This window comes from Lepidochelys kempii, chromosome 6 (genome assembly GCF_965140285.1).
Source record: "Lepidochelys kempii isolate rLepKem1 chromosome 6, rLepKem1.hap1, whole genome shotgun sequence".
Taxonomy (NCBI): domain Eukaryota; kingdom Metazoa; phylum Chordata; order Testudines; family Cheloniidae; genus Lepidochelys; species Lepidochelys kempii.
Window position 1 is genome coordinate 10506892 of NC_136385.1, and position 22228 is coordinate 10529119.

The following is a 22228-nucleotide window of genomic DNA, read 5'->3' on the forward strand; positions in this document are numbered from 1 at the left end:
TGTGTCTGGGGGGGACGGGAGGAGGGGGATGGGAAGGGTGGTACGTGTCTGGGGGGGACGGGAGGAGGGAAGGACGGTACGTGTCTGGGGGTGATAGGAAGGACGGTACATGTCTGGGGGGAACGGGCGGCGGGGGATGGGAAGGGTGGTACGTGTCTGGGGGGGACAGGAAGGACGGTACGTGTCTGGCGGGGACGGTAAGGACGGTATATGTCTGGGAGGGATGGGAAGGGTGGTACGTGTCTGGCGGGGATGGGAAGGACGATAAGTGTCTGGCGGAGACGGGAAGGATAAGTGTCTGGCGGGGGACGGGAAGGACGGTACGTGTCGGGGGGGAACGGGCAGCGGGGGATGGGAAGGATGGCACGTGTCGGTGGGACGGGTGGTGGGGGACGGGAAGGACGGTACGTGTCTGGGGGGGATGGGAGGAGGGGGATGGGAATGGTGGTACATGTCTGAGGGGGACGGGTAGTGGGGGACGGGAAGTACGGTATGTGTCTGTGGGGGATGGGTGGAGGGGGACGGTACGGACGGTACGTGTCTGGGGGGGACGGTACGGACGGTACGTGTCTGGCGGGGACGGGAAGGACGGTACGTGTGTGGGGGGGACGGGAAGGACGGTACGTGTGTGGGGGGGACGGGAAGGGCGGTACGCGTAACCCAGTGAGAGCAGCGCTCTTTCCCCCGCGAGCAGCGGCCAGGGCACGTGTTGGCTGGTGGAGCTCGTCGTGGCGCTCAGAGCGTGGGGTCTTGTGCCTTAAGATCCAGCGGTCTTATGTTCAAGTCCTGCTGCTGCCAGCCCCGCCCCAGCCTCTCTCGTCTGAGGCCTGGCTTCGCGGCTGAAATAGCCCAGCCTCTTGCTTGGAGCCTTGGCTTGAGCAGCGGGTGCTCTCCCCATGTCGTCCGTGCTGGCCCCCCTGCTGTGCTGCAGGGAGCAGGGCGGGGGCCCCGTAGGGGATGTTTTCCCCCTCCAGTCAGTGCTGACCTTGGAGCCCTGCCAGGGGGCACGGAGCTGCTGTTTCTCAGGTGAGACATCAAACTGAGATCCTGACTCGTTTGCAGCCATTAAGAATCCCCAGCATCAGGACATCAACCTCCCCTCACACCCCCCCCCCCCCCCCCGCAGTCTCAGTGATGTACGGGATTCTCCACTTCCTGGCCCAAACCGTTGCTGTGCTCTGTTAATATTGCTTTTTGCAACACACTACCCAGAGGTGGCTGCATTCGCTGGAGATGTGAAGGGAAACCCCTCTTGGGTCTGGAGCTCGACACTAACAGGGGGGTTGTAGAACGTACCTGATGGCTGTTTGAGAGCGTTAACTACGTGAGTGGAAAGCGTTATAATCACTAGTATTTTATTAGCCCAGTAAGAACTGGGCTCAGTGTACGATTGCCGCATTTAAAGAGACGAGCCAGGGAGGCTTTGTGTGTCCAACACACTTTCCAGACCCTTTCTCCTGATTTCCTAGTAATTTGTATTACTCGCTAGTTCCTGGCTAGGTGATCAGTGTCACCCTGTTGGGGCCCCTCTTCCCACCTCCCCAATCCCAATGCTCTGCATTCACCCAGCTGTGGCCCTGGAGTCCCCGTTGCCGGGGCAGGGGTTATAACTATGGCCCTACCTAAATTAATGGCCACGAAAACGTGTCACGGACTGTGAAATCTGGGCTTATGTGAACTTTTACCCTATGCTATAAAAGTATCCTATAGTACAGGGTGACTGTATACAGAAGTACACAGTGCTTCTCAAACTGGGGTTCCCTACCCAAAAGGGGGGCGCAAGGCTATTGTAGAGGGGTCACAGTATTGCCACCCTTACTTCTGTGCTGCTGCTGGCTGCAGCGCTGCCTTCAGAGCTGGGCACCTGGCCAGCAGCCGCTGCTCTCCAGCCACCCAGCTGTGAAGGCAGTACAGAAGTAAGGGTGGCAATACCGTGACCCCCTACAATAGCCTTGGGGACCCCCCTTTTGGACCGGGACCCCCGGTTTGAGAAACACTGAGTCTTAAGGGCTTTGCATGTTTATCTTTTGCTGTTTTTAAATGCACATTCATGTTTTGTTCCAACACCATGAAATTTAAGATTTAAATATCTGAAACCGGGACAGTCAAGATTTTTAAAATGCCATGACTGTGAAATTTACGAAAATGGACCGTGAATTTGGTAGGGCCCTAGTTATAACAGCCCCGTATGTGTCAAAGAAACAGCCTGGCTTGGGGGTTTCCACAGTTTGTAGACAAGAGATTTACCTCACTTGGAAATTGGTATTGACCCATGTGGGTTAAAGATCAGCCCCCTCGCAATGGAAATTTAGTGTGTGCCTGAGAGAGACACCCACATGATCCCAGAATGGCTCTTACTCCCCTCTAGTGTCTGGTCTGAGTATTGAGGTCCTTTAGCTCAGGCACCAGAGATGGGTGCTTATAGGTGCCAGGGTTCAACCCTGCCAGCGGACGGAGCAGTCGTTGCTTGGGTGTCAAAGCAAGGGCCCTGCTCCCATGAAATTCCACCAAAGTTGGGGTACTCTGGAGGTAGATGTACAAAGAGATGTAGGGCTTTGGATGCTCAAAAGCGCACCTAACCTGCACAAAGGACACCTGGGGGGAGTTTAGGACTGGTCGCTCATTAGCAGCCCACTGGTTAGAGCACTCCCATGGGATGTAGGAGACCTAGGTTGGAATCCCCACTCTCCCTGATCTGCAGCAATGACCTTAAACCACATCTTCCCAGGGGAGTTCCCTAGCCACTGGGCTATAGGGTATTCTAGTGTGGGAATCCCTCCCACTGAAGCTTTTCACTTGGTTTAAATAGTTATGGGAGCAGGGGCTTGAGGCACCTAACAAAAGGAAGATCAGCTTTCCTTCCCTGTATCAGGAAATTCTTGATCCTCACCCTGCCACTGCAAGATGGATTCATAGATTCCAAGGCCAGAAGGAACCATTGTGATCATCTAGTCTGACCTGTGAAATCACGGGGGTGGGGGAAACAGGTCAGAGACCTTCCCCGAAATAATTCCTGGTCAAATTAGAGAAGATTTTTTTTAAAAAAAAATCCAATCTTGATTTAAAAGTTGGCAGGGTAGAGAATCCATCACAGCCCTTGGCAAATTGGTCCAATGGTTAATTGCTCTCACTGTTAAAAACTGACACCTTATTTCCAGTCTGAAGTTGTCTAGCTTCAACTTCTGGCCTTGGGAACTTGTTATATCTTCTTCTGCTAGATGGAAGAGCCCACTAACAAATAGTTGTTCCCACTTATAGACTGTGATCAAGTCACCCCTTAACCCTCTCTTTGTTTGAGCTCCTGAAGTCTCTCACTGTAAGGCAGGTTTTCTAATCGTTTACTCATTCTCGTGGCTCTTCTTTGAACCCTCTCCAATTTATCAACATCCTTCTGGAATTGTGGGCACAGGATTCCAGCTGTGGTCGCCCCAGTGCCGAATACAGAGGTAAAACCACCTCTCTACTCAGAGGCCTCTGAGAGCAAGAGCAACTTCAAGCGAAGAACAGGGAAAGCGAAAATCCACGAGGTGATGGAAGCATCAGCATCCAGTGTTGCATACTCGCAGAAGACAGATACATCAGTAAGTGCGCGAGGTGATAAATAGATGAGCATTTAGTCGGCTCCAGGAACGGAGAGTTCACGAGTGTGGGGGCTGGGCCTAGATTAATAGTCGACAGTCACTATTAAAGCCGTGTTCCCAGTCACCTGTTGAAGTAGATGTGGCTCCACAAATGCTTTCTTACATGCCATGTCTGGCTGCCCAGAACCACTGGACCTTGGTGAGCGTGGCGCTAATCCAGAAAAGGGGTTCTCGCCTGACTGCAGACGCTGTTCATATCTCACGGGGATTTTTTTCCCCCTCTTCGTCACTGAGGTGGATGGGGCAGCTGCTGAGGAGAGGCGCTGGCCGGGAGGCCTGGAGAAACGATGTCCTTCCCTGAGCACAGGGGGAGCTGCCCAACACATGCTGCCCCCGTGCCTCGCCTTAGCCTGGGGGAGAATGGACCTTGGTATCCATGGCCTGCTCTGCCCCCCGGTCTCTGTGCTGTGGCTGCCGGCGAGGGGGGCTCAGGTCCTGGGGACACCCATTCTACCAGGAGCAGGATGGAGCCACCCCCGCCACAAGGACAGGGATAGACATGAGTCTGCAAAGGCATAGCTGCTGTGATCCTCCTTCGGGCCACTGGGGGACACTGGCGAGGGCAGGGCCCCGGCTGAGCATGAGGCAGTCCTAGGGGCAGGTGGGGATGGAGGGAAGAGAAGGAGGTCTCGGATTCATGGTCCAGGGGGTGGGAGGGTCTGGTCATTCACTGGGAGCATCTATGGTGAGTGCCTCCTTACAATCTTCACCTGCCTTTCCCTCATTGCTGACTTCTGCAGGTGCCGCCCCGTTCCCAGCCGCTGGCTCATGGTCCATCATGTCCTTGTAATTACGCTTGAAGAAACCACACTGCCAGGAAAAGGGAAAACCACCACTGATTGACTAGGGGACTAGAGAAACTCTCTCTGACCCATGCTGGGGTTGAATTGGAGCTGGTGCTCGCCCTAGAGGGGAAAGGCCCTGTGTCCCATTCCCTGCCCCTCTGAGCCAACCATCTCCCGTGCCCTGGGGTTGGATTGGAGCCAGTGCCCCCGAGACGGGAAAAGCCCCATGTCATGGAATATCAGGGTTGGAAGGGACCTCAGGAGGTCATCTAGTCCAACCCCCTGCTCAAAGCAGGACCAATCCCCGATTTTTGCCCCAGGTCCCTAAATGGCCCCCTCAAGGATTGAACTCACAACCCTGGGTTTAGCAGGCCAATGCTCAAACCACTGAACTTTCCCTCCCCCGCCAAGCGGAGGCCCCATTCTCTCCTCTCTGTGACAGCCAGGTCCTCACTGTGGTTTCAACTGGGACATGGGATTCTTTTTCAGTTCCTCCCTTTTGCTGTTGGAGAGCGTTGCCTCCACCCCAGAGGTGGATGCATCTCCAGATGAGCGCTAAGGAGGTGACGCGGTCCCTCCAATGTCTGCCTGGGGCTTTGGGATCCCCTGGGGGAAATGTTGCTGGAGAAAGATTAAGCGATTTTATTGGCTGCTTCAGCAGGGAAACTCAGCACCCGGCGGGCTCCAATGCGCCACTTCTGAGTGAGCCAGAGTCCTATCGCCCAGCCAGTCCCTGCCGATCTCACCTTGTACAGGATGACGATGATCAGGATCAGTAGAAGCAGCCCCCCTACCCCGCTGCCTATGTAGACGTAGAGGTAATTCATCACGTGCAACAGCTCCACCTCCGTGGTGACCTGCAGGGGCAGACGCAGGGCATAACGGGAAATGCAGATGGGGCTGTAAGGGGGAAACCCCACCTGCCTCTGGGGAGGGAGGACTCAGTATGTGGGCTGAGCAGCCCTCGGGGAGGAGCCGAGCCCAACAAGACAGTTTGGGCTGGGTGGTGGGCACCGAATCCCAGACAGGTGGGGAGCAGGGCAGTGAAGTTCCAGCTGCTTGCTGCGGGCGGGGGGGGGGATTTCACGCCCAAGATTATTACCTGTGATTGTGTGAATTCGTCGCTGTACTGGCTGACATATTTGCTGGTGTTGAAGCTGAACCACAGGGCAGTGCAGAACCGGGACCGGGAGGAAGTCTGGAGGGAGAGCAGGACACCAGGCCTCAGACACCCTGGCCCCCCACCTGTAATCTTATGGCAGGGGGGCAGAGCATGAGATGGGTCGATCCCGCCTCCATAGGGCAGCCTCACTGGCGCTCTCTGCCTTTCTTGGCACCTCTGGGGGGCATGAAGGCATCACACTAACACTGGAGGGCGCTCAGTCCCCCGCCAGGGGCTACGCTATGGACAGGGCTCGAGGTTTGACCTGTGAGATCAAGAAGCTTAATCTCTACAGCAGCTCCCAACTGAGAGCCCCCTTACCCAGGGGGGCCCAGCGGAAGAGCAGGAAACTCAGCCCTGCCCCCAACAGAGACATCAGGCCAGGGTGAGGGGCTCAGTCTCTTTGCTGAGGGGGTAGCGTAGGGCTTTGGATTCCCTCCCCTGCCCCGAGCCAGCCAGTCTCTCCACCTGGGACTGGAGCAGACCTGGCACCCCCTAGAGGAGAAAGGTCCCGAGTCCCATTCTCTGCCCCCGTGAGCCAACCTGGCCTGGGGCTGGCTCAGTGATGGTGCCCCCTGGAGGAGAAAGGCCCTATATCTTCGCAGAGCCCTGACCTCAATTTTGCCAGTAACCGACAACTGCCCGATGATGGTGATGTTGAAGGGAGCATATATCCGGCCCAGGTTGCACTGGTAGATTTGCCAGTCTCCGGGTGAGCAGTGCTAGGAAGAAACACACCAGCACAAGGTGGGGAGAGGGTTCTCCGGAGAGCCGATGCGCGGGAACATGGGCACACAAAGGGACCCGAGAGGTTCCTGGGGCCAGTGAGGGGTGGGGACCTGGCTCAGGGAGAGGAACGGGGCTGTTGGCTCCAACGGGCCTGGCAGGTGGGGACCCGGGCACGTTTCACACACAATGTAGAGCGGGCTGGGTTAGTGCAGGGATGGGAGACAGCATGAAAACCCAAGAAGCGGGTTGGAGGGTCAACAGGAGGCATGCGCCCCTTTCAGTCAGTGCTGGCCCCTATACCCCAGCATGGTGCTAGGGGGCGCTGTGCTTCAGGGAGCAGGGTGGGGGACTCAGTAGAGGGTACTGCCCCCTCACAATCGGAGCTGACCCCAGTGTGGTGCTGCTGAAGGTCTTTCAAAGTCAGCGCTAGTGTGAGATCCTGGGCATTAAAGATTCCCTGACACTTTCCCCCAAGGGTGGGGCTGTTAACCTTGGTGTCCTGGCCACATTACAGTCTGCATGCTGCACCGCACCCTGCCCCAGAGGTGGCTGCATCGCAGTGTCAGGCGAGGGATCCCTGTATAAACAGCCCCCATGCCCTGCCCCAGAGGTGGCTGAACCTCCGCACCGGGCGAGGGATCCCTGTAAAGGGCTTTGGGCTGAGATGTGTCTTACACGTCACTCAGGACAGAGACGCCTACCTTGAGAGTGTGGAAGGGGACACTGGTGGCGTCTGTCTCTTTCGTTCTCCCGTCCGTGGCAATAGGATTGCAGATCACATTGGGGTCCTGGGGGAGCAGGGGAAACCCAGGAGATTTCACCACATGTAACGGAGCTTGTAGAGTATCTGACTGACAGCCCCTGCCAGTGTCCTGTGTCCTAGCCCGCTGCTACGGGGTGCTGTGCCCCGGTGGGTCCTAGCCATGGCCCATCTCCTGTCCTGGCACTGGGGTGCTGTGTCGTGGGGCCTCCCGGCTGTCTCCCGCCTCCCCCCCGGCACGAGGGCTGCTGTGCCGTGGGGGCCCCTGGCTGTGTCCCACCTCCCCCCCCCAGCACTAGGGGTGCTGTGTGCCCCGTCTCCACTCCTTCACGCTGTCCTCACCGTCTGCACGCCCGGCAGCTCCCAGGCGAGCCCGGCTGGGAACTCCCGCGGCACCATCACAAAGGCCGTCACCTCTGGCTGTTGGAAAGTCCCTGGCAGCAGGTTCTCCACCTGCCAAAGAGAAGCGCCGAGAGCAATGGGGACGAGGCCGCGGACCGGGCCCTTGTGGCCAGGCCATGACCCGGGCCACAGGGCAGGGCGGGGGATTCACGTCGGGCGCGGAGGGGAGTCCGGCGTGTGGGAGGCGGGCGACGCAGGAGGTGGGGAAGGGAGCTGTGGAGAGAGGGCTGGGGCAGTCGGGGGGCAGTGTCACAGGACTGGAGGGGAGGGCGCCCCCTGTCAGATCCCGGCCAGCACGGCGCCCCCCGCCCCTTGCCCAGCCCCTCACCTGGTACACGTGCTGCACCGTCTGGCTCTCTGGGTTCAGGGAGCTGAAGCTGACGTACTGGGTGGACCTGTCCACTCTGTGAGGGGGAGGGAGGGACATTGGTGAGCAGAGAGAGCAGGGCTGGCCCCGACCCACAGGTCAGGGGGCGCAGCGAGGGGAAGAGGGAGCTTAAGGCACGAGGAGCCAGGACTCCTGGGTTCTAGCCCCAGCTCTGGGAGGGGAGAGGGGGCCGGTGTCTTACCCCTTGGTGATGATGTTTATGGGGTATAGGACGGGGATCCTCAGCGAGTCTCTGTTATTCGCAAGGGTCCCGTTCATCTCATTGTCACTGGGGGGGGGAGAGGCGGATGGACAAGAAGGAAACACGTTATAGCCCCCTGCAGCCACCCCCGGTCCCGAATGAGTCCCCGCCCCATACGCCAGCGACATCCTCCTGGCAGGCACCGCTATTGATAGTACCTGAAACCACAGACATCCCCAAGTGCTTTACAGGCTCCAGCCCTTGCTCAGCACTGAGATGTGGCCGCCTCTGGGGCGAGGCGTGGGGGGCTGTTTATACCGGGATCCCTCGCCCGGCGCTGAGATGCGGCCCCCTCTGGGGCGAGGCGTGGGGGCTGTTTATACAGGGATCCCTCGCCCAGTGCTGAGATGAGGCCCCCTCTGGGGCGAGGCGTGGGGGCTGTTTATACCGGGATCCCTCGCCCGGCGCTGAGATGCGGCCGCCTCTGGGGCGAGGCGTGGGGGGGTGTTTATACAGAGAACCCTCGCCCGGCGCTGAGATGTGGCCGCCTCTGGGGTAGGGTGCAAGGACACAACCCAGCTTGCTTCGGGTGGTACAGCTGGGGAACAGCTATGCTCCCCGTGACACAGGACACAACCCCCGACCTCTCAATGTCCAAGCTAGGGGGGGCTGTGGCCCGTGCAGCTGCTGGGGGGCGCCTGTGGCCTGTGTTGTGGGGCTGTGGCCCATGCAGCCAGGATCACAGGGATGGCCCCGGAGGCAGCTCGGTCCCGGTTCTTAAGAGGCTAGTCCAGAGCACTGCGCCCACCTGCTGGCCGTGACGTCCAGCTCCAGCGAGTCGCCCCAGGAGCTGTTGGTGAGAATGTCAAACAGCAGCTGGAGCAGAACCTGCGCAGGGCGAGGGAGAACAGTCAGTGCTGACCGCAAGGGGAGAGCGCCCCCTACTGGGCGCCCCCTCGCTCCCTGCAGCACAGCGCCCCCTACTGAGCGCCCCCCAATCCCTGCAGCACAGCGCCCCCTGCTGAGCACTGCCCCTTCCCCCGCTCCCTGCAGCACGGCGCCCCCTACTGAACGCCACCCCCTTCCCTGCAGCACAGCGCCCCCTACTGAGCGCCCCCCAATCCCTGCAGCACAGCGCCCCCTGCTGAGCACTGCCCCTTTCCCCACTCCCTGCAGCACGGCGCCCCCTGCCGAGCCCCCGCCCTCCCCCTGCAACACAGCGCCCCCTGCTGAGCACTGCCCCTTTCCCCGCTCCCTGCAGCACGGCGCCCCCTACTGAACGCCACCCCCTTCCCTGCTCCCTGCAGCACAGCGCCCCCTACTGAGCGCCCCCCAATCCCTGCAGCACAGCGCTCCCTGCTGAGTCCCCACCCCACTCCCTGCAGCACTGCGCCCCCTAGCACCCGTATGGGCCTTGGGGGCGGCGCTGACTCACCCGGCTGTTCGCCCAGTAGATCGGGTGGCTGACGTTACACGAGAGGTTCCTGAAGTTAATGTCTGGAGTCTCCAGGCCATTGCAGCTCACGCTGGCCTGGACGCTGGACTGTGGGGGGGAAACACCAATGAGAAGTAAGCGGGGCGGGGGGAGGAGGAAGGACACCAATCCTGGCCAGCAGTGCTTGCGAGACCAGTCAAGAAACAACACCCCCCCAGAGACAGCCAGTCCCCGGACACCCTGGGGCCGGGTCGGAGTTGGCACCCCGAGATGTGAAAGGCACCATGGCCCATTCCCCACCCGCCTGAGCCAGCCGGTCCCCTGCCCTGGGGCCCAATCAGCGACGGTGCCCCTTGGCGGGGAAAGGCCCCAAGGCCTGTTCCCCTGTCCCACAAGGCAACCAGGCCGCCCTGAGCTTGGTCCAGCTTAAAGCCGTCCCAAGTGTCACCAACGCCGGGGTGTCTGCCTGAGTCTGCTGAGAGCCTGAGCCCCCTCCTACCTCCAGCACCGAGGCCTTGCGGAAGGACAGTCCTGGCAGTTGGGGCAGGTGGACAGCTGTGTGGTAAGCGTCTTCCCTGCAATTGGTGATCTCCACCACCACCCGCAGCTGGGTGGAGGGCGACACCAACAGCCGCTGCGACCTACCGGAAGAGGGCAGGGGTGAGAGACCCAGTTAGCAGCAATTCCCCGCACTGGGCACCAAATAATGTGAGGGGCAGGGGCTTGCAAAGGACCCAGGTGCCTGGGGAATGAGCGGTCCATGGGAGCAGACCCCGCCCCTCCGTCCCATGACTGGATTTGCCGCCCCTTCCCCAGATCCGTGAGCGGGGAGCAGGGCAGGGGGCAGCGGGGGAGGAGGACATAGTCGGTGGGAGCAGGGTGAGGGGAGCTCTCAGTCCCTCCACGGTGATTAAAGGGTTAATAGAGCCATGGGGTGAAGGGGGAAGTATTAGGGGAAAGCGCCAATACTGGGGCATTGGGGTCATCAGTGACTGCAGGGGGAGTGTGCACCCCGCTGAGCCTCTGGCCCCACTCCCTGCAGCCCAGCGCCCCCTGCCGAGCCCCCCTCTCCCTGCAGCCCAGCGCCCCCTGCCGAGCCCCTGCCCTCCCCCTGCAGCCCAGCGCCCCCTGCCGAGCCACCCTCTCCCTGCAGCCCAGCGCCCCCTGCCGAGTCCCCGCCCTCCCCCTGCAGCCCAGTGCCCCCTGCCGAGCCCCCTTCTCCCTGCAGCCCAGCACCCCCTGCCGAGCCCCCGCCCTCCCCCTGCAGCCCAGCACCCCCTGCCGAGCCCCCCTCCCCCTGCAGCCCAGCGCCCTCTGCCGAGCCCCCCTCTCCCTGCAGTCCAGCGCCCCTTGCTGAGCCCCTGCCCTCCCCCAGCAGCCCAGCGCCCCCTGCCGAGCCCCCTTCTCCCTGCAGCCCAGCGCCCCCTGCCGAGGCCCGCTCTCCCTGCAGCCCAGCGCCCCCTGCCGAGCCCCCTTCTCCCTGTAGCCCAGCGCCCCCTGCCGAGCCCCTTCTCCCTGAAGCCCAGCGCCCCCTGCCGAGCCCCCGCCCTCCCCCTGCAGCCCAGCGCCCCCTGCCGAGCCACCCTCCCCCTGCAGCCCAGTGCCCCCTGCTGAGCCCCCGCCCCGCTCCCTGCAGAACGGTGCCCCCTGCTGTACATATTCTGGTGGAAGCGGATTTGCAGATCGGCGTTGCACACCCCGTCCTCCCCACAGTTCTTCTCGAAGGGGATCTGCAACACAGAACAGAGCCTGAAAGTTAATACCAGATCAGCTGGACTGGGCTGGCCGCCTCCCAGATCAGCCCCAGAGCCCAGCCAGCCCCACAGAGCTGAGCAACGCCAGGCTGGGCTCCCCTCACCTCTGTCGCTGACGAGTTGTACAAGGGGTTCAGCACCGGGCTCGGGGTCCTGCCCAGGCCACCGTCCTCTTGGAGGGCAAAGTGCAGCGAGATCTTGATTGCCGTGACGTAATCCTCAATGCAGTTCTGAACAGAGAGTGATCGCTGTGTAAACGCTCCACCCCAGAGGCTGCTGCAGCTCAGCGCCAGGCGAGGGATCCCTGTCTAACCAGTCCCTGCACCCCACCCCAGAGGTGGGCAAGGGATCCCTGTCTAACCAGTCCCCGCACCCCACCCACATTGCGGCACTGGGCAAGGGATCCCTCGTATAAACAGCCACCGTGACCCGCTCCCAAGGCAGCTGCGCTATTATCCCAATGGGTTAGCCAGTTCCCGCTGCGGGCCACGGAGTGGGACCTTACTGATATCTGGATCATCTCTTTTTCGCAGTGCTCCCGCTCCGAGATCTCCATGGTCCCAGACGTGTTCCTCTGCCCATTCCCAAACACCCCTCGGCTCCTCAAGCGATTGGCGTCAATCTCCAGCCAGTAGGTGAGGTTGGCAGAGAGAGGCTCTGGCGGGAGAGAAGCGGGGGAATGCATAAAGGTTGGAGTACGGGTGAGTGGGTTAGAGCAGGAAGAGCTGGGAGCCAGGACTCCAGCTCTGGGAGAGGAGTGGGACCTAATGGGTTAGAGGACGTGGTTCAGTCCCTGTCTCTGACCTTGGTAGCGCTTGGTGGCTTGGCTGGCACTGAAGCAGACGACGAGGTTACTCTGGACACCCTGCCGGGAGGAAACGCTCCCTGAACACTCCACCTGCTTTACCGGGATTTCCTTTGGCGAGAACGACATTGTGGGGACCACCGTCAGGATGGGCCGGGAGCTGGGGAAACAATGGACAGTGTCAGCCAGCACCCCCTAGAGGAGAAAGGTCTGGTGGCCCATTCCCCACCCCTTGATCCAGCCAGTCCCCCTTCCCTCAGGCCAGACGGGACCCGGCAACCCCTAGAGGGGAAAGGCCCCGTGTCCCACTCTCTAGGAAGAGAACCCAGGAGTCCGGGAAACAGCTTCACCTCAGCATGATCACCTCTCCTAGAGCCCCAACGGTGAGGTCTGATAGCCCGTCCCCACTGAGGTCCATCTGTCCATGAATGGATTGGCCAAAGTATTTCACACCAGGAGAGAGTGTTGCGCCCTCAATTCTCTGTGGAACACGGAGCGGGGGGGAAATCAGGACAGTATGAGAATGTGAATGCTGGATTCTTGCAGCACAGGGCCCCCATAGTGCCAGGAGATGGTACATGGCCAGGACTCCCCATAGCACAGCACCCCCTAGTGCCAGGCTGCAAGACAGGCCATGACTGGGACCTCCCTCATGGCACAGCACCCCCTAGTGCCAGGCTGGGAGATAGGACATGACTGGGACCTCCCCCATGGCACAGCGCCCCCTAATGCCCAACTGGAAGACATGGCACGGCTGGGAAATCCCACAGCACAGCATCCCCTAGTGCCCGGCTGGGAGATGGGACATGACTGGGACCTCCCCCATGACACAGCGCCCCTTAGTGCCAGGTTGGGAGACAGGGCATGGCCAGGACCCCCTGCGGCACAGCGACCCCTAGTACCAGGCAGGGAGACGGGACATAGCCAGGACCACCTGCGGCACAGCGCCCCCTAGTACCAGGCTGGGAGACGGGACATAGCCAGGACCCCGCACAGCACAGCGCCCCCTAGTACCAGGCTGGGACATGGGGCACAGCGCCCCCTACTGCCGCTTCTGACCTGGCTGTAGTGTGTGTTGATCTCCCTGTGGTGGCCGTTGTATATATAGACAGCGCCCCGCTCCTCGCTCTCCAGCGGTGCCCCCACGGCTACGTCAGCCCAGCCGTCCCCGTTCAGGTCAGCCAGTGCTGTGACGGCTGCACCGAAGCGGCCCAGGGGGTTCCCCGTGGCTCCCTGGAGCACGGCAGTGCTGGTGAGCCCGGCCTGGGGAGTGAGCACAGAAAGGTTAGATACAGAGTCAGTGTCCCCGCAGCACTGCCCTGGGAACCCCTTAGGGAGACCCTCCTGCTGGGGAGACCCCCCCATCCGCCACGCTCCTAGCCCCAGGGTTCCCCTTACTCACCTGGTCCAAGCGATAGATGTGGACCCTGCCCCCACTCCTCTCCTCATAGTACAGGGGGGCCCCCACAAGGAGCACGTCCGTGTCCCCATCCCCGTCCACGTCCACCGAGCACAGAACTGACCCGAAATAGGAGCCAATCTGCAAACCAAACAGCGGGTGGGGGTCAGAGAGGTAGGGAGCAACCACAGCGCCCCCTAGTGAGCCTCTCACTGCACCCAGCAGCCCAGCGCCCCCTGCCGAGCCCCCGCCCGCTCCCTGCAGCCCGGCGCCCCCTGCCGAGCCCCCGCCCGCTCCCTGCAGCCCGGCGCCCCCTGCCGAGCCCCCGCCCCCTCCCTGCAGCCCGGCGCCCCCTGCCGAGCCCCCGCCCGCTCCCTGCAGCCCGGCGCCCCCTGCCGAGCCCCCTCCCTGCAGCCCGGTGCCCCCTGCCGAGCCCCCCGCCCCTTCCCTGCAGCCCGGAGCCCCCTGCCGAGCCCCCGCCCGCTCCCTGCAGCCCGGCGCCCCCTGCCGAGCCCCCGCCCGCTCCCTGCAGCCCGGCGCCCCCTGCCGAGCCCCCACCCGCTCCCTGCAGCCCGGCGCCCCCTGCCGAGCCCCCCGCCCCCTCCCTGCATCCCGGCGCCCCCTGCCGAGCCCCCCGCCCCCTCCCTGCAGCCCGGCCCTCTCGTTCTCACTTGTTTGCCCATGATGTGCTGAGTGTCTGTCCAGTTGGAGGTGCGGGGGTCGATTTCAAACACGATGACCTCCCCAACGTGCTGATAGCGGGGGGCTCCCGCGGCGCAGAGAGTTCTGTTCTGGTGCTGCATGGATTTCACCGCGTAGCCTGGGGGGCAGGAAACCTCTCCGGATGAGAGGGGGATGGGCAGGCCTCTCTAGTCCTGCCCATGGGGGTGCAGAGGGGCAGCAGGGTGCGCCCCCATCAGCCCTCCAAAGCTTCAGTAGCCGGAGAGCCACACAGCTGCAGAGGCCCTCACCCCAGGGCTGTACGCACAACCCAGGGATTCCCCCCTGTGAGAACCGGGTGAGGGATCCCTGTAAAAATGGCCCCCCCCGCCCCACCCCACAGATGGGGGATGCTGGGGCAGGCTGGGAGGCTCTAGGGGCTGGGGGTAACATACCCAGATAGGCGTCCTTTATCTGCTCACTGGCTGAGGGGTTGCCGATGAAGGTCTCCAGCGGCGGGTTGCTCCGCAGCTCAATCAGGCCCCCCGCCCAATCATCTGCCCCCACGGCCCCCAGCACCACCCGTTCCTGCAGGGGGAGAGAGACACGCCATGGGGCAAAGGGGAGGGCAGAGGGAATGGGGAGCCCCTCAACTCCCATGCCTGGGTCCCTCCCTGACACCCCCCCCTCAAACTCCCATAGCCCATTCCCCCCCATAGTCCAGGTCCCTCCCCTCCTGAACCCCTATAGTCCTGGCCCCTCTATGACTCTTCTGAACCCCCATGGCCCAGCCTCCCCACCCTCCCAAATCCCTGTAGCCCCAGCTCATTCCTGAACTCCCACAGCCCAGGCCCCTCCCCAACCCCCCCAAGCTCCCAAAAGCCATCCCCCCACCTCTGAACCCCACAGCCCTCCCCCACCCCCCTGAACCTCAATAGCTCAGACCCCTCCCCCATCCCAAATCACTATAGCCCAGGCCCCCTCCTTGTGGCTCACTTTGTCCAGGTCCACACTGAATCCACTGGATGAGAGCTCCAGGTGGAAGGAGCTGCGGCTGCTGGTACCTGCAAGACAGACAGGGGTGGGAGCTCAGAGCAGTGACCCCTGTATGAAGAGCCCCCACGCCTCACCCCAGAGACAGCTGCATCTCGGTGACAGCTGACAGAATGGATGGTTAGAGCGGGGGGGCTGGGAGTCTGGACTCCTGGGTCCTATCCCGGGCTCTGGGAAGGGAGTGGGGGCTCTAGTGGATTAGAGAAGTGGGGGGGTGGGGGGAGTCAGGCCTCCTGGGTTCGGATTATGTGCCTCAGCTTTTCAGCCATAGGGGAATTGCTAGTTCTGTGTCCAGCGTGTGCTCTGGGCTGCTGTCCATGTCCAGTACATCCACTGGGGGAGCTGCGCATGTCCAGTGCATGCTCCAGGGGGCGCTAGGGGGCTGCGCAATGTCCAGTGCATGCACCAGGGGGCGCTAGGGGGCTGCGCAATGTCCAGTGCATGCACCAGGGGGCGCAGGGGGAGCTGCAGATGTCCAGTGCATGCACCAGGGGGCGCTAGGGGGCTGCGCAATGTCCAGTGCATGCACCAGGGGGCGCTGGGGGAGCTGCAGATGTCCAGTGCATGCACCAGGGGGCGCTAGGGGGCTGCGCAATGTCCAGTGCATGCACCAGGGGGTGCTGCCAAGCTGTGTCCACCACAATCCAGGCCACACTCCAGGGGGCGCCGGTACCTTCGATGGCGTAGATCTTGGCCTGCAGCTCACTGAAGAGGCCTTTGAGCTTTTCGAAGTTGTCCAGCACCTTGACAAACTGGCTTGTGGGCTCTGAGGCGAACTGTGTCAAGAAGGCCTGGGACTCGTTCCGGTGAAAGTTATTGCCAATCTGGAGAGAGCAAGAGGGGACGTTGGCGCCCGTGTCAGTCCCAATGGGCCAGAACGCCTGGGTTCTCTCCTGAGCTCTGGGAGGGGAGTGGGTTAGAGCAGTGGGGGGCTGGGAGCCAGGACTCCTGGGTTCCTTACCCCGATGATGTAGCGAACAATTTTCTTATTTTTGGCAGCGGTCACATTCCCTCTGTCACTGGGATCTCCGTCCGTGATAATGATCATCACGCGCGTCACATCTTCCCGGGCGCCATGCTCTGGGGTGAAAACCTTGTCTCTGCAGGACACAGCGAAAGGGTGCAGACGAACTCAGAAGTAGCCACTTCCAGAGCTGGGCACAGGAGCTGTTTCTACAAGGATCCCTCCCCCAGCACTGAGATGCAGCCACCTCTGGGGTGGGGCGTGGGGGGCTGGTTGTCATGGGTCCATCTCTCCCTACCACCCCTGGTTACTCACGCAACATAGTTGATGGCTTCGAAGGTGTTTGTCAGGCTTTTCATGTGCATCACACTTTTCAGGAGTTCCCGGGGATTTCGGTTTTGTTTGTAATTGTTAAAGTCAAATTCTGTCTTCACCTTCAGGGAAAACTGCACTGCGGCAAACTGGCGGGGAAGAGGGGTTGTCAGAACAGCACCCCCTCACCCCCCATGCCGGTAGACAGGGCAGGGCTGGGATCCCTGCTGTACAGCACTCCTTAGAGCCAGGCTGAGAGATAGGGATTGGCCAGGACCACCCCAAGTGCCAAGCTGGGAGATGGGGCATGGCCAGGACCCCCCTGCAACACAGCGCCCCTAGTGCCAAGCTGGGAGATGGGGCATGGCCAGGACCCCCCCATAACACAGCGCCCCCTAGTGCCAAGCTGGGAGATGGGCCACAGCCAGCACCCCCCCCGTAACACAGCACCCCCTAGTGCCAAGCTGGGAGATGGGGCATGGCTGGGAGATGGAAAGCAGAGTCCTGTAGCACCCATCTCGGGAGATGGGGCCCGGCCAGTGTCACCAGGAGGGGCAGGAGTCAAACACATACATGTATTGTGGAGTTTCCCAGCTTCTCCATCACGTCGACCATGAAGTCCTTGATGGCATTGAACTGGGCAGTGTTCATGCTGCCTGATCCATCGAAGAGAAACACCAGATCCACATTCCCCTTCAGGCATTCTGTGGGGAACCACCAGAGAGGGTTGGAGTGTGGGGTAGGGGGCGGGAGCCAGGACTCCTGGGTTCTATTCCCAGCTCGGGGAGGGGAGTGAGGTCTAGTGGTTACAGCAGCGGGGCTCAGAGTCAGGACATCTGGGTTCTATCCCTGGCTCTCGGAGGGGAGTGGGGTCTGGTGGGTTAGAGCGGGGAGCCAGGACTCCTGAAACAGGGTCTCAGTGCTTTGAGTTTGTCAGTTCCTTACTTTCAAATCCTGGCGTCATCTCCTTGGGCTGCTCCAGGTGTTCCTTGAAGAGGTAGCAGACCCCACTCAGGTACTGGTTTCCATCACACGTTCGGTTCAACCCAGAGCCGCAGGCCTATGGGGGGCGCCGAGCAGGGCAGTTACCAGCCATGTATGGGATTGGTGGGGGAAGCACATAGGACTGGAAATCAGAGTGTCTATGACTGAGCCAAACCCGACCGGGAAGGGAGATGGGGCTGGGGCCTGGGTCTCCAGGTATGAGCCCAACAGCAGGAGAATCCAAGAGGGGATGGCAGAGAGGGAGACGCCCCATCTAGCCTCTCCCCACCTGAGGCAGGAGCTTCCCCAACTGTCTATTCCCCAGCAGAGCTGGAGACGTCCCATCAGGACCTGCCCCGCAGCCAATGCCCCCCCCTACCCCCGCACACTCACAATCAGCTGGGCGTCTGAGCCACTGCTCGCCAGTGCCATGCCAAGATGCGCCATTTGAGCACTCTCTGCAAGGAGAGGGAAATGGGGTCAGTGCTTCGCCCTGTCCAGTGCCCCGTGCCCCCTGCCGCCCTGATTTCTCCCCAGACCCACCCGGCAATGGGATGACCTGGCAGGAGCCTTTCTTCACAGCACACTGGTACAACTGCCCTGTGGAGTTCTGGTCACCTGGCGCTCCCACGATGATGCTGTAAAACAAGGCAGATCAGACGCCGGGGGTGGGAAATACCTGCTTGCCAGGGACCCTACAGAGGGTGGGGATAGAACCCAGGCGTCCTGACTCCCAGCCCCCTCCCTGCTCTAACACATGATGAGACCCCACCTCCTTCCTGATTTCTGTGTTCCAGTTAGTCCTTCATTGGGTCACCCCACCCCAGTGCTGCCTGCTGTGGCCCCCTGACATACTCTCACTTCCCAATTAGCCCTGGTGGATGCAGCATGCATTTGGGTAGTGAAAGGGGAAGAGGGAGTCAGCATCATGGTTTGTGCATGACCCAGTAGGGATCATACACAAGCTGGGGGGGAATCCCACCAGGAAAGAGTGGGCAGGGGCCTGGCAATCCCCACAGTCTGGAGTCCTGACTCCCCGCCCCCTGCTCTGGCCCCACTGCCCTCCCAGAGCTGGGGATAGAACCCAGGAGTCCTGATTCCCAGCCCCCTTTAACTCTGGGTCTTTCTTGCAGTGCAGGGTGGGTCTCTTACCTTGCATCTTTGAACTGCAGCACCTGGTACCCGAAAGTCCTACTGGCCTTGGGGGCGAGCACCTCCGGGTGGACGGTGTCAATGTTGTACCCCAGGGTGGGGGCTGGCCCTACAGCGGAGTGGGGTATTGAAGGAAACTGGATCAGAGCATCCTCCTGCACAGCCACCTCCCCATCCAGAGTGGGGACACCGCTACTCAACCCCTCAAACCCTAACCCTGCCCTTAACCCCTTTGATCCCTTCATCCCCCGAAGAGGTGACGCCTAGCTGCCAAGAACCCTGACCTATTGCCATATCCTTTCGCTCTGCCTTTCAAGCTCGCACAGGAACCCTGCCTTGGTTATGTCATCTGCACCGTGTGGTTTGTGACTTGTGGGCTGAGGCCAGCCCCACTCCCAGCCTAGTCCCCCCGGTGTCATTTAACACCTCTCCACCCTGCTTGCATCATGTTGCAGTCAGTGTGCAACTAGCTGACAGGAGACCTCCCAGTGCCTAGGTTGGGGGGCCCGGGGAGAGCCCCCACTTGATGGGAGGTCGGTCTCTGTACTCCGTCCAGCCCTCAGGGAGCAAGGGGGACTGGTTAGTGAAACTTGCAGGACAGGGGAAATTTGTGCTGAGACCCAGTAAACTCACCTCACACAGGGAACCACTGAACAGGTGCCCAGTCAGAATGTCCTTGCCCCCCTGAGCCAGCTAGTCCCCCCACCTTGGAGCCTAGAGGGTCCCATTCCCTGTCCCCAAGAGCCAGCCTGGGGCGCCATGTCCCATGCCCCCATCCTGTGAGTAGGGTAGTTTTTCACCCCAGATGGGACTTGAACCCAAAATCTCTGGCTTAGGAAGCCAAGGCCTTATCCATTAGGCCACTAGGGCTGCCCATTGGGACTGATTCTGCCATTGTCTGTACATGCTCTGTGCTATGGCCAGCTGGATTGGCTGGGCAGGTGGGCTGCACTGTCCTAGGAGGAGAGGGGCATCTGTCCCCAGGGTGATCAGGGACGCCTTGTTCCTGGGATGATCTATGTGGTTTGTGGTGGGCGGGGAACGCAGTTGCCTCTTCTTGCTGTGGGGATGAGAAGATAGGTGACCATGCACTGCAAGGCCGGGGGGAGTGAAGGGGAGCTTCCAGAGGCTCCAGAGGTTGGGGCTGTTCCCTAAGCCTGCCCTGAAGGTGGCTCAGTGAGGACACGCTCTGTGTCCCCACAGTGCTCTGTCCTAGCTGGGAGGAGAGCGGCACCACATCTGCCCGGGGTGAGTTGGGGCATCGCTCCTTGGGGGCAGAGTTAAGGTTACATTCCGGGGGGTGGCGTATCCCTTACTGCTGCATGTCCCATTTGCAGAGGGTTACATTTAGCTGCTCTCCACTTCTGGGAAGGGCACAGGGGCAACCAGAACTCTGCCTTAACCAAGTAGTTGGGGAGGAATTTCCCAGGTTTTTGACTTGAGGAAGTGGTTGGTAGGGTGTGGACACCAGGGATCACAGCACGGCCGCTTGGTTACCAACTCGAGCCCTCTCCTGGCCCCTACACACCCCCAGTGGGGTCATTTCTCTAGAATTTGGCATTCCTGTCAGATCTCCTTTCCCCTGGAACTGTAGGGGTGAAACTGATCAGTGGTGCGGATAGGGGGACTAGATGTCCCGATTTTATAGGGACAGTCCTGATATTCAGGGCTTTTTCTTATATCAAGTCGGTATCAAGTGGAGTGCCCCAAGGGTCTGTCCTGGGGCCGGTTTTGTTCAATATTTTCATAAATGATCTGGAGGATGGTGTGGATTGCACCCTCAGCAAGTTTGTGGATGACACTAAACTGGGAGGAGTGGTAGATACGCTGGAGGGTAGGGATAGGATACAGAGGGACCTAGACAAATTGGAGGATTGGGCCAAAAGAAATCTGATGAGGTTCAACAAGGACAAGTGCAGAGTCCTGCACTTAGGATGGAAGAATCCAATGCACAGCTACAGACTAGGGACCGAATGGCTAGGCAGCAGTTTGGCAGAAAAGGACCTAGGGGTGACAGTGGATGAGAAGCTGGATAGGAGTCAACAGTGTGCCCTTGTTGCCAAGAAGGCCAATGGCATTTTGGGATGTATAAGTAGGGGCATTGCCAGCAGATCGAGGGACGTGATCGTTCCCCTCTATTCGACATTGGTGAGGCCTCCTCTGGAGTACTGTGTCCAGTTTTGGGCCCCACACTACAAGAAGGATGTGGATAAATTGGAAAGAGTCCAGCGGAGGGCAACAAAAATGATTAGGGGGCTGGAACACATGAGTTATGAGGAGAGGCTGAGGGAACTGGGATTGTTTAGTCTGCAGAAGAGAAGAATGAGGGGGGATTTGATAGCTGCTTTTAACTACCTGAAAGGTGGATCCAAAGAGGATGGATCTAGACTATTCTGAGTGATAGCAGATGACAGGACAAGGAGTAATGGTCTCAAGTTGCAGTGGGGGAGATTTAGGTTGGATATTAGGAAAAACTTTTTCACTAGGAGGGTGGTGAAACACTGGAATGCGTTACCTAGGGAGGTGGTGGAATCCCCTTCCTTAGAAGTTTTTAAGGTCAGGCTTGACAAAGCCCTGGCTGGGATGATTTACTTGGGGATTGGTCCTGCTTCGAGCAGGGGGTTGGACTAGATGACCTCCTGAAGTCCCTTCCAACCCTGATATTCTATGATTCTATGATATAGGGGCCTATTACCTCCCACCCCCTGTCCCAATTTGTCACATTTACTGTCTGGTCACCCTACTACTGCATGAGATCCCTCTGTCCCTACGGGGAATCCAAATGGGATCTGAAACAGAGTTTGGCACTTTCGATGGGAGTGTGCCTAACAGCTGTGAACCAATCGGATTCCACGGGCAGAAAGACTTGTGAAGAGGCTCGTCAGAGAGAAATTAGTCCCAGGCCCTGATTGGCCCCCGGGGGACCTGCTAAGGTCACTGATCTCCTGCCCTGTGCCCCGGCCCTATAGCGTCACACCGGACCCTTGGCAAGAAGCTGAACTGCAGGCGGGTAGCCCCTGTCCACGGGCTGTTGTCAGTTTGGGTACCGGCACTCTTGAGTTCAGCAGGGGCTCAAATTTTTTTATTGTTTTTTTAAAGAAAAAGATGAACTATGTGAATGTTTCCTGGGAGGGGAGGGGGACATAGGGGTAAAGGCATGGGGAAGAGGGGCTGTGGCAAGAAGTGGGGGGATTATGGGAAGGGGATCACAAGGGGTTGGGGAAGGGGGTGAGGACTGGAGAAGTGACATAGGGCTGGGTGGCAGAGTGAGTGGAGGGATTACAGGAGGGGGGCGCCTGCCCCATATTCTCCCCTCCTGTTTGGGGTCTGGGGGTGTCTGAGCCATTCTAGGGTGTCTGAAGCGCTTTCTCTCCCCGCCCCCATGAGCTGCCATCTGAGGAAGCTCTGGTCTACCATGGAAGTCTGAGCCCCTCTCCTTGATAGTCCCATAGGAACCAGCCTCTGGGGCAGCCCTGCTCCTCTGGGTGGGAGCTGAGAACAGGCATATAGGGACCCGGCACCAAGACCACGCTGCTGACAGCCAACAGGCAATGCAAGTAGCTGCAGTGGGCGACTCACGGGGGTGGGAGCTACATTTCAGTGTAGACACTTATAGAGTTAGGTTGACATCAGCCGCCCTATGTCCCCCTCACGCTGTAGTG

At 60.3% G+C, this 22228-nt stretch overlaps 1 protein-coding gene across 1 annotated transcript in view; it reads right to left on the reverse strand.

The window, feature by feature from the left end:
* Window positions 1–1943: 1943 nt before the first annotated feature.
* Window positions 1944–22228, reverse strand: part of ITGAL (integrin subunit alpha L) — a 28197-nt gene continuing 7912 nt past the window's right edge. The window contains exons 2-30 of the mRNA XM_073350385.2: window positions 18567–18675; window positions 17958–18052; window positions 17808–17872; window positions 17376–17490; window positions 17004–17134; window positions 16434–16579; window positions 16116–16254; window positions 15828–15978; window positions 15098–15165; window positions 14557–14689; window positions 14113–14261; window positions 13445–13582; window positions 13102–13305; window positions 12393–12523; window positions 12042–12202; window positions 11743–11894; window positions 11342–11467; window positions 11140–11213; window positions 9983–10124; window positions 9484–9591; window positions 8857–8936; window positions 8049–8135; window positions 7808–7883; window positions 7420–7530; window positions 7019–7105; window positions 6203–6310; window positions 5529–5624; window positions 5173–5283; window positions 1944–4451 (exon numbers count right to left, since the gene is read on the reverse strand). Coding sequence (XP_073206486.2) covers window positions 4305–4451; window positions 5173–5283; window positions 5529–5624; window positions 6203–6310; window positions 7019–7105; window positions 7420–7530; window positions 7808–7883; window positions 8049–8135; window positions 8857–8936; window positions 9484–9591; window positions 9983–10124; window positions 11140–11213; window positions 11342–11467; window positions 11743–11894; window positions 12042–12202; window positions 12393–12523; window positions 13102–13305; window positions 13445–13582; window positions 14113–14261; window positions 14557–14689; window positions 15098–15165; window positions 15828–15978; window positions 16116–16254; window positions 16434–16579; window positions 17004–17134; window positions 17376–17490; window positions 17808–17872; window positions 17958–18052; window positions 18567–18675 — 3440 coding nt within the window. The 3' untranslated portion in view covers window positions 1944–4304. The remainder of the gene's footprint in view (window positions 4452–5172; window positions 5284–5528; window positions 5625–6202; window positions 6311–7018; window positions 7106–7419; window positions 7531–7807; window positions 7884–8048; window positions 8136–8856; window positions 8937–9483; window positions 9592–9982; window positions 10125–11139; window positions 11214–11341; window positions 11468–11742; window positions 11895–12041; window positions 12203–12392; window positions 12524–13101; window positions 13306–13444; window positions 13583–14112; window positions 14262–14556; window positions 14690–15097; window positions 15166–15827; window positions 15979–16115; window positions 16255–16433; window positions 16580–17003; window positions 17135–17375; window positions 17491–17807; window positions 17873–17957; window positions 18053–18566; window positions 18676–22228) is intronic.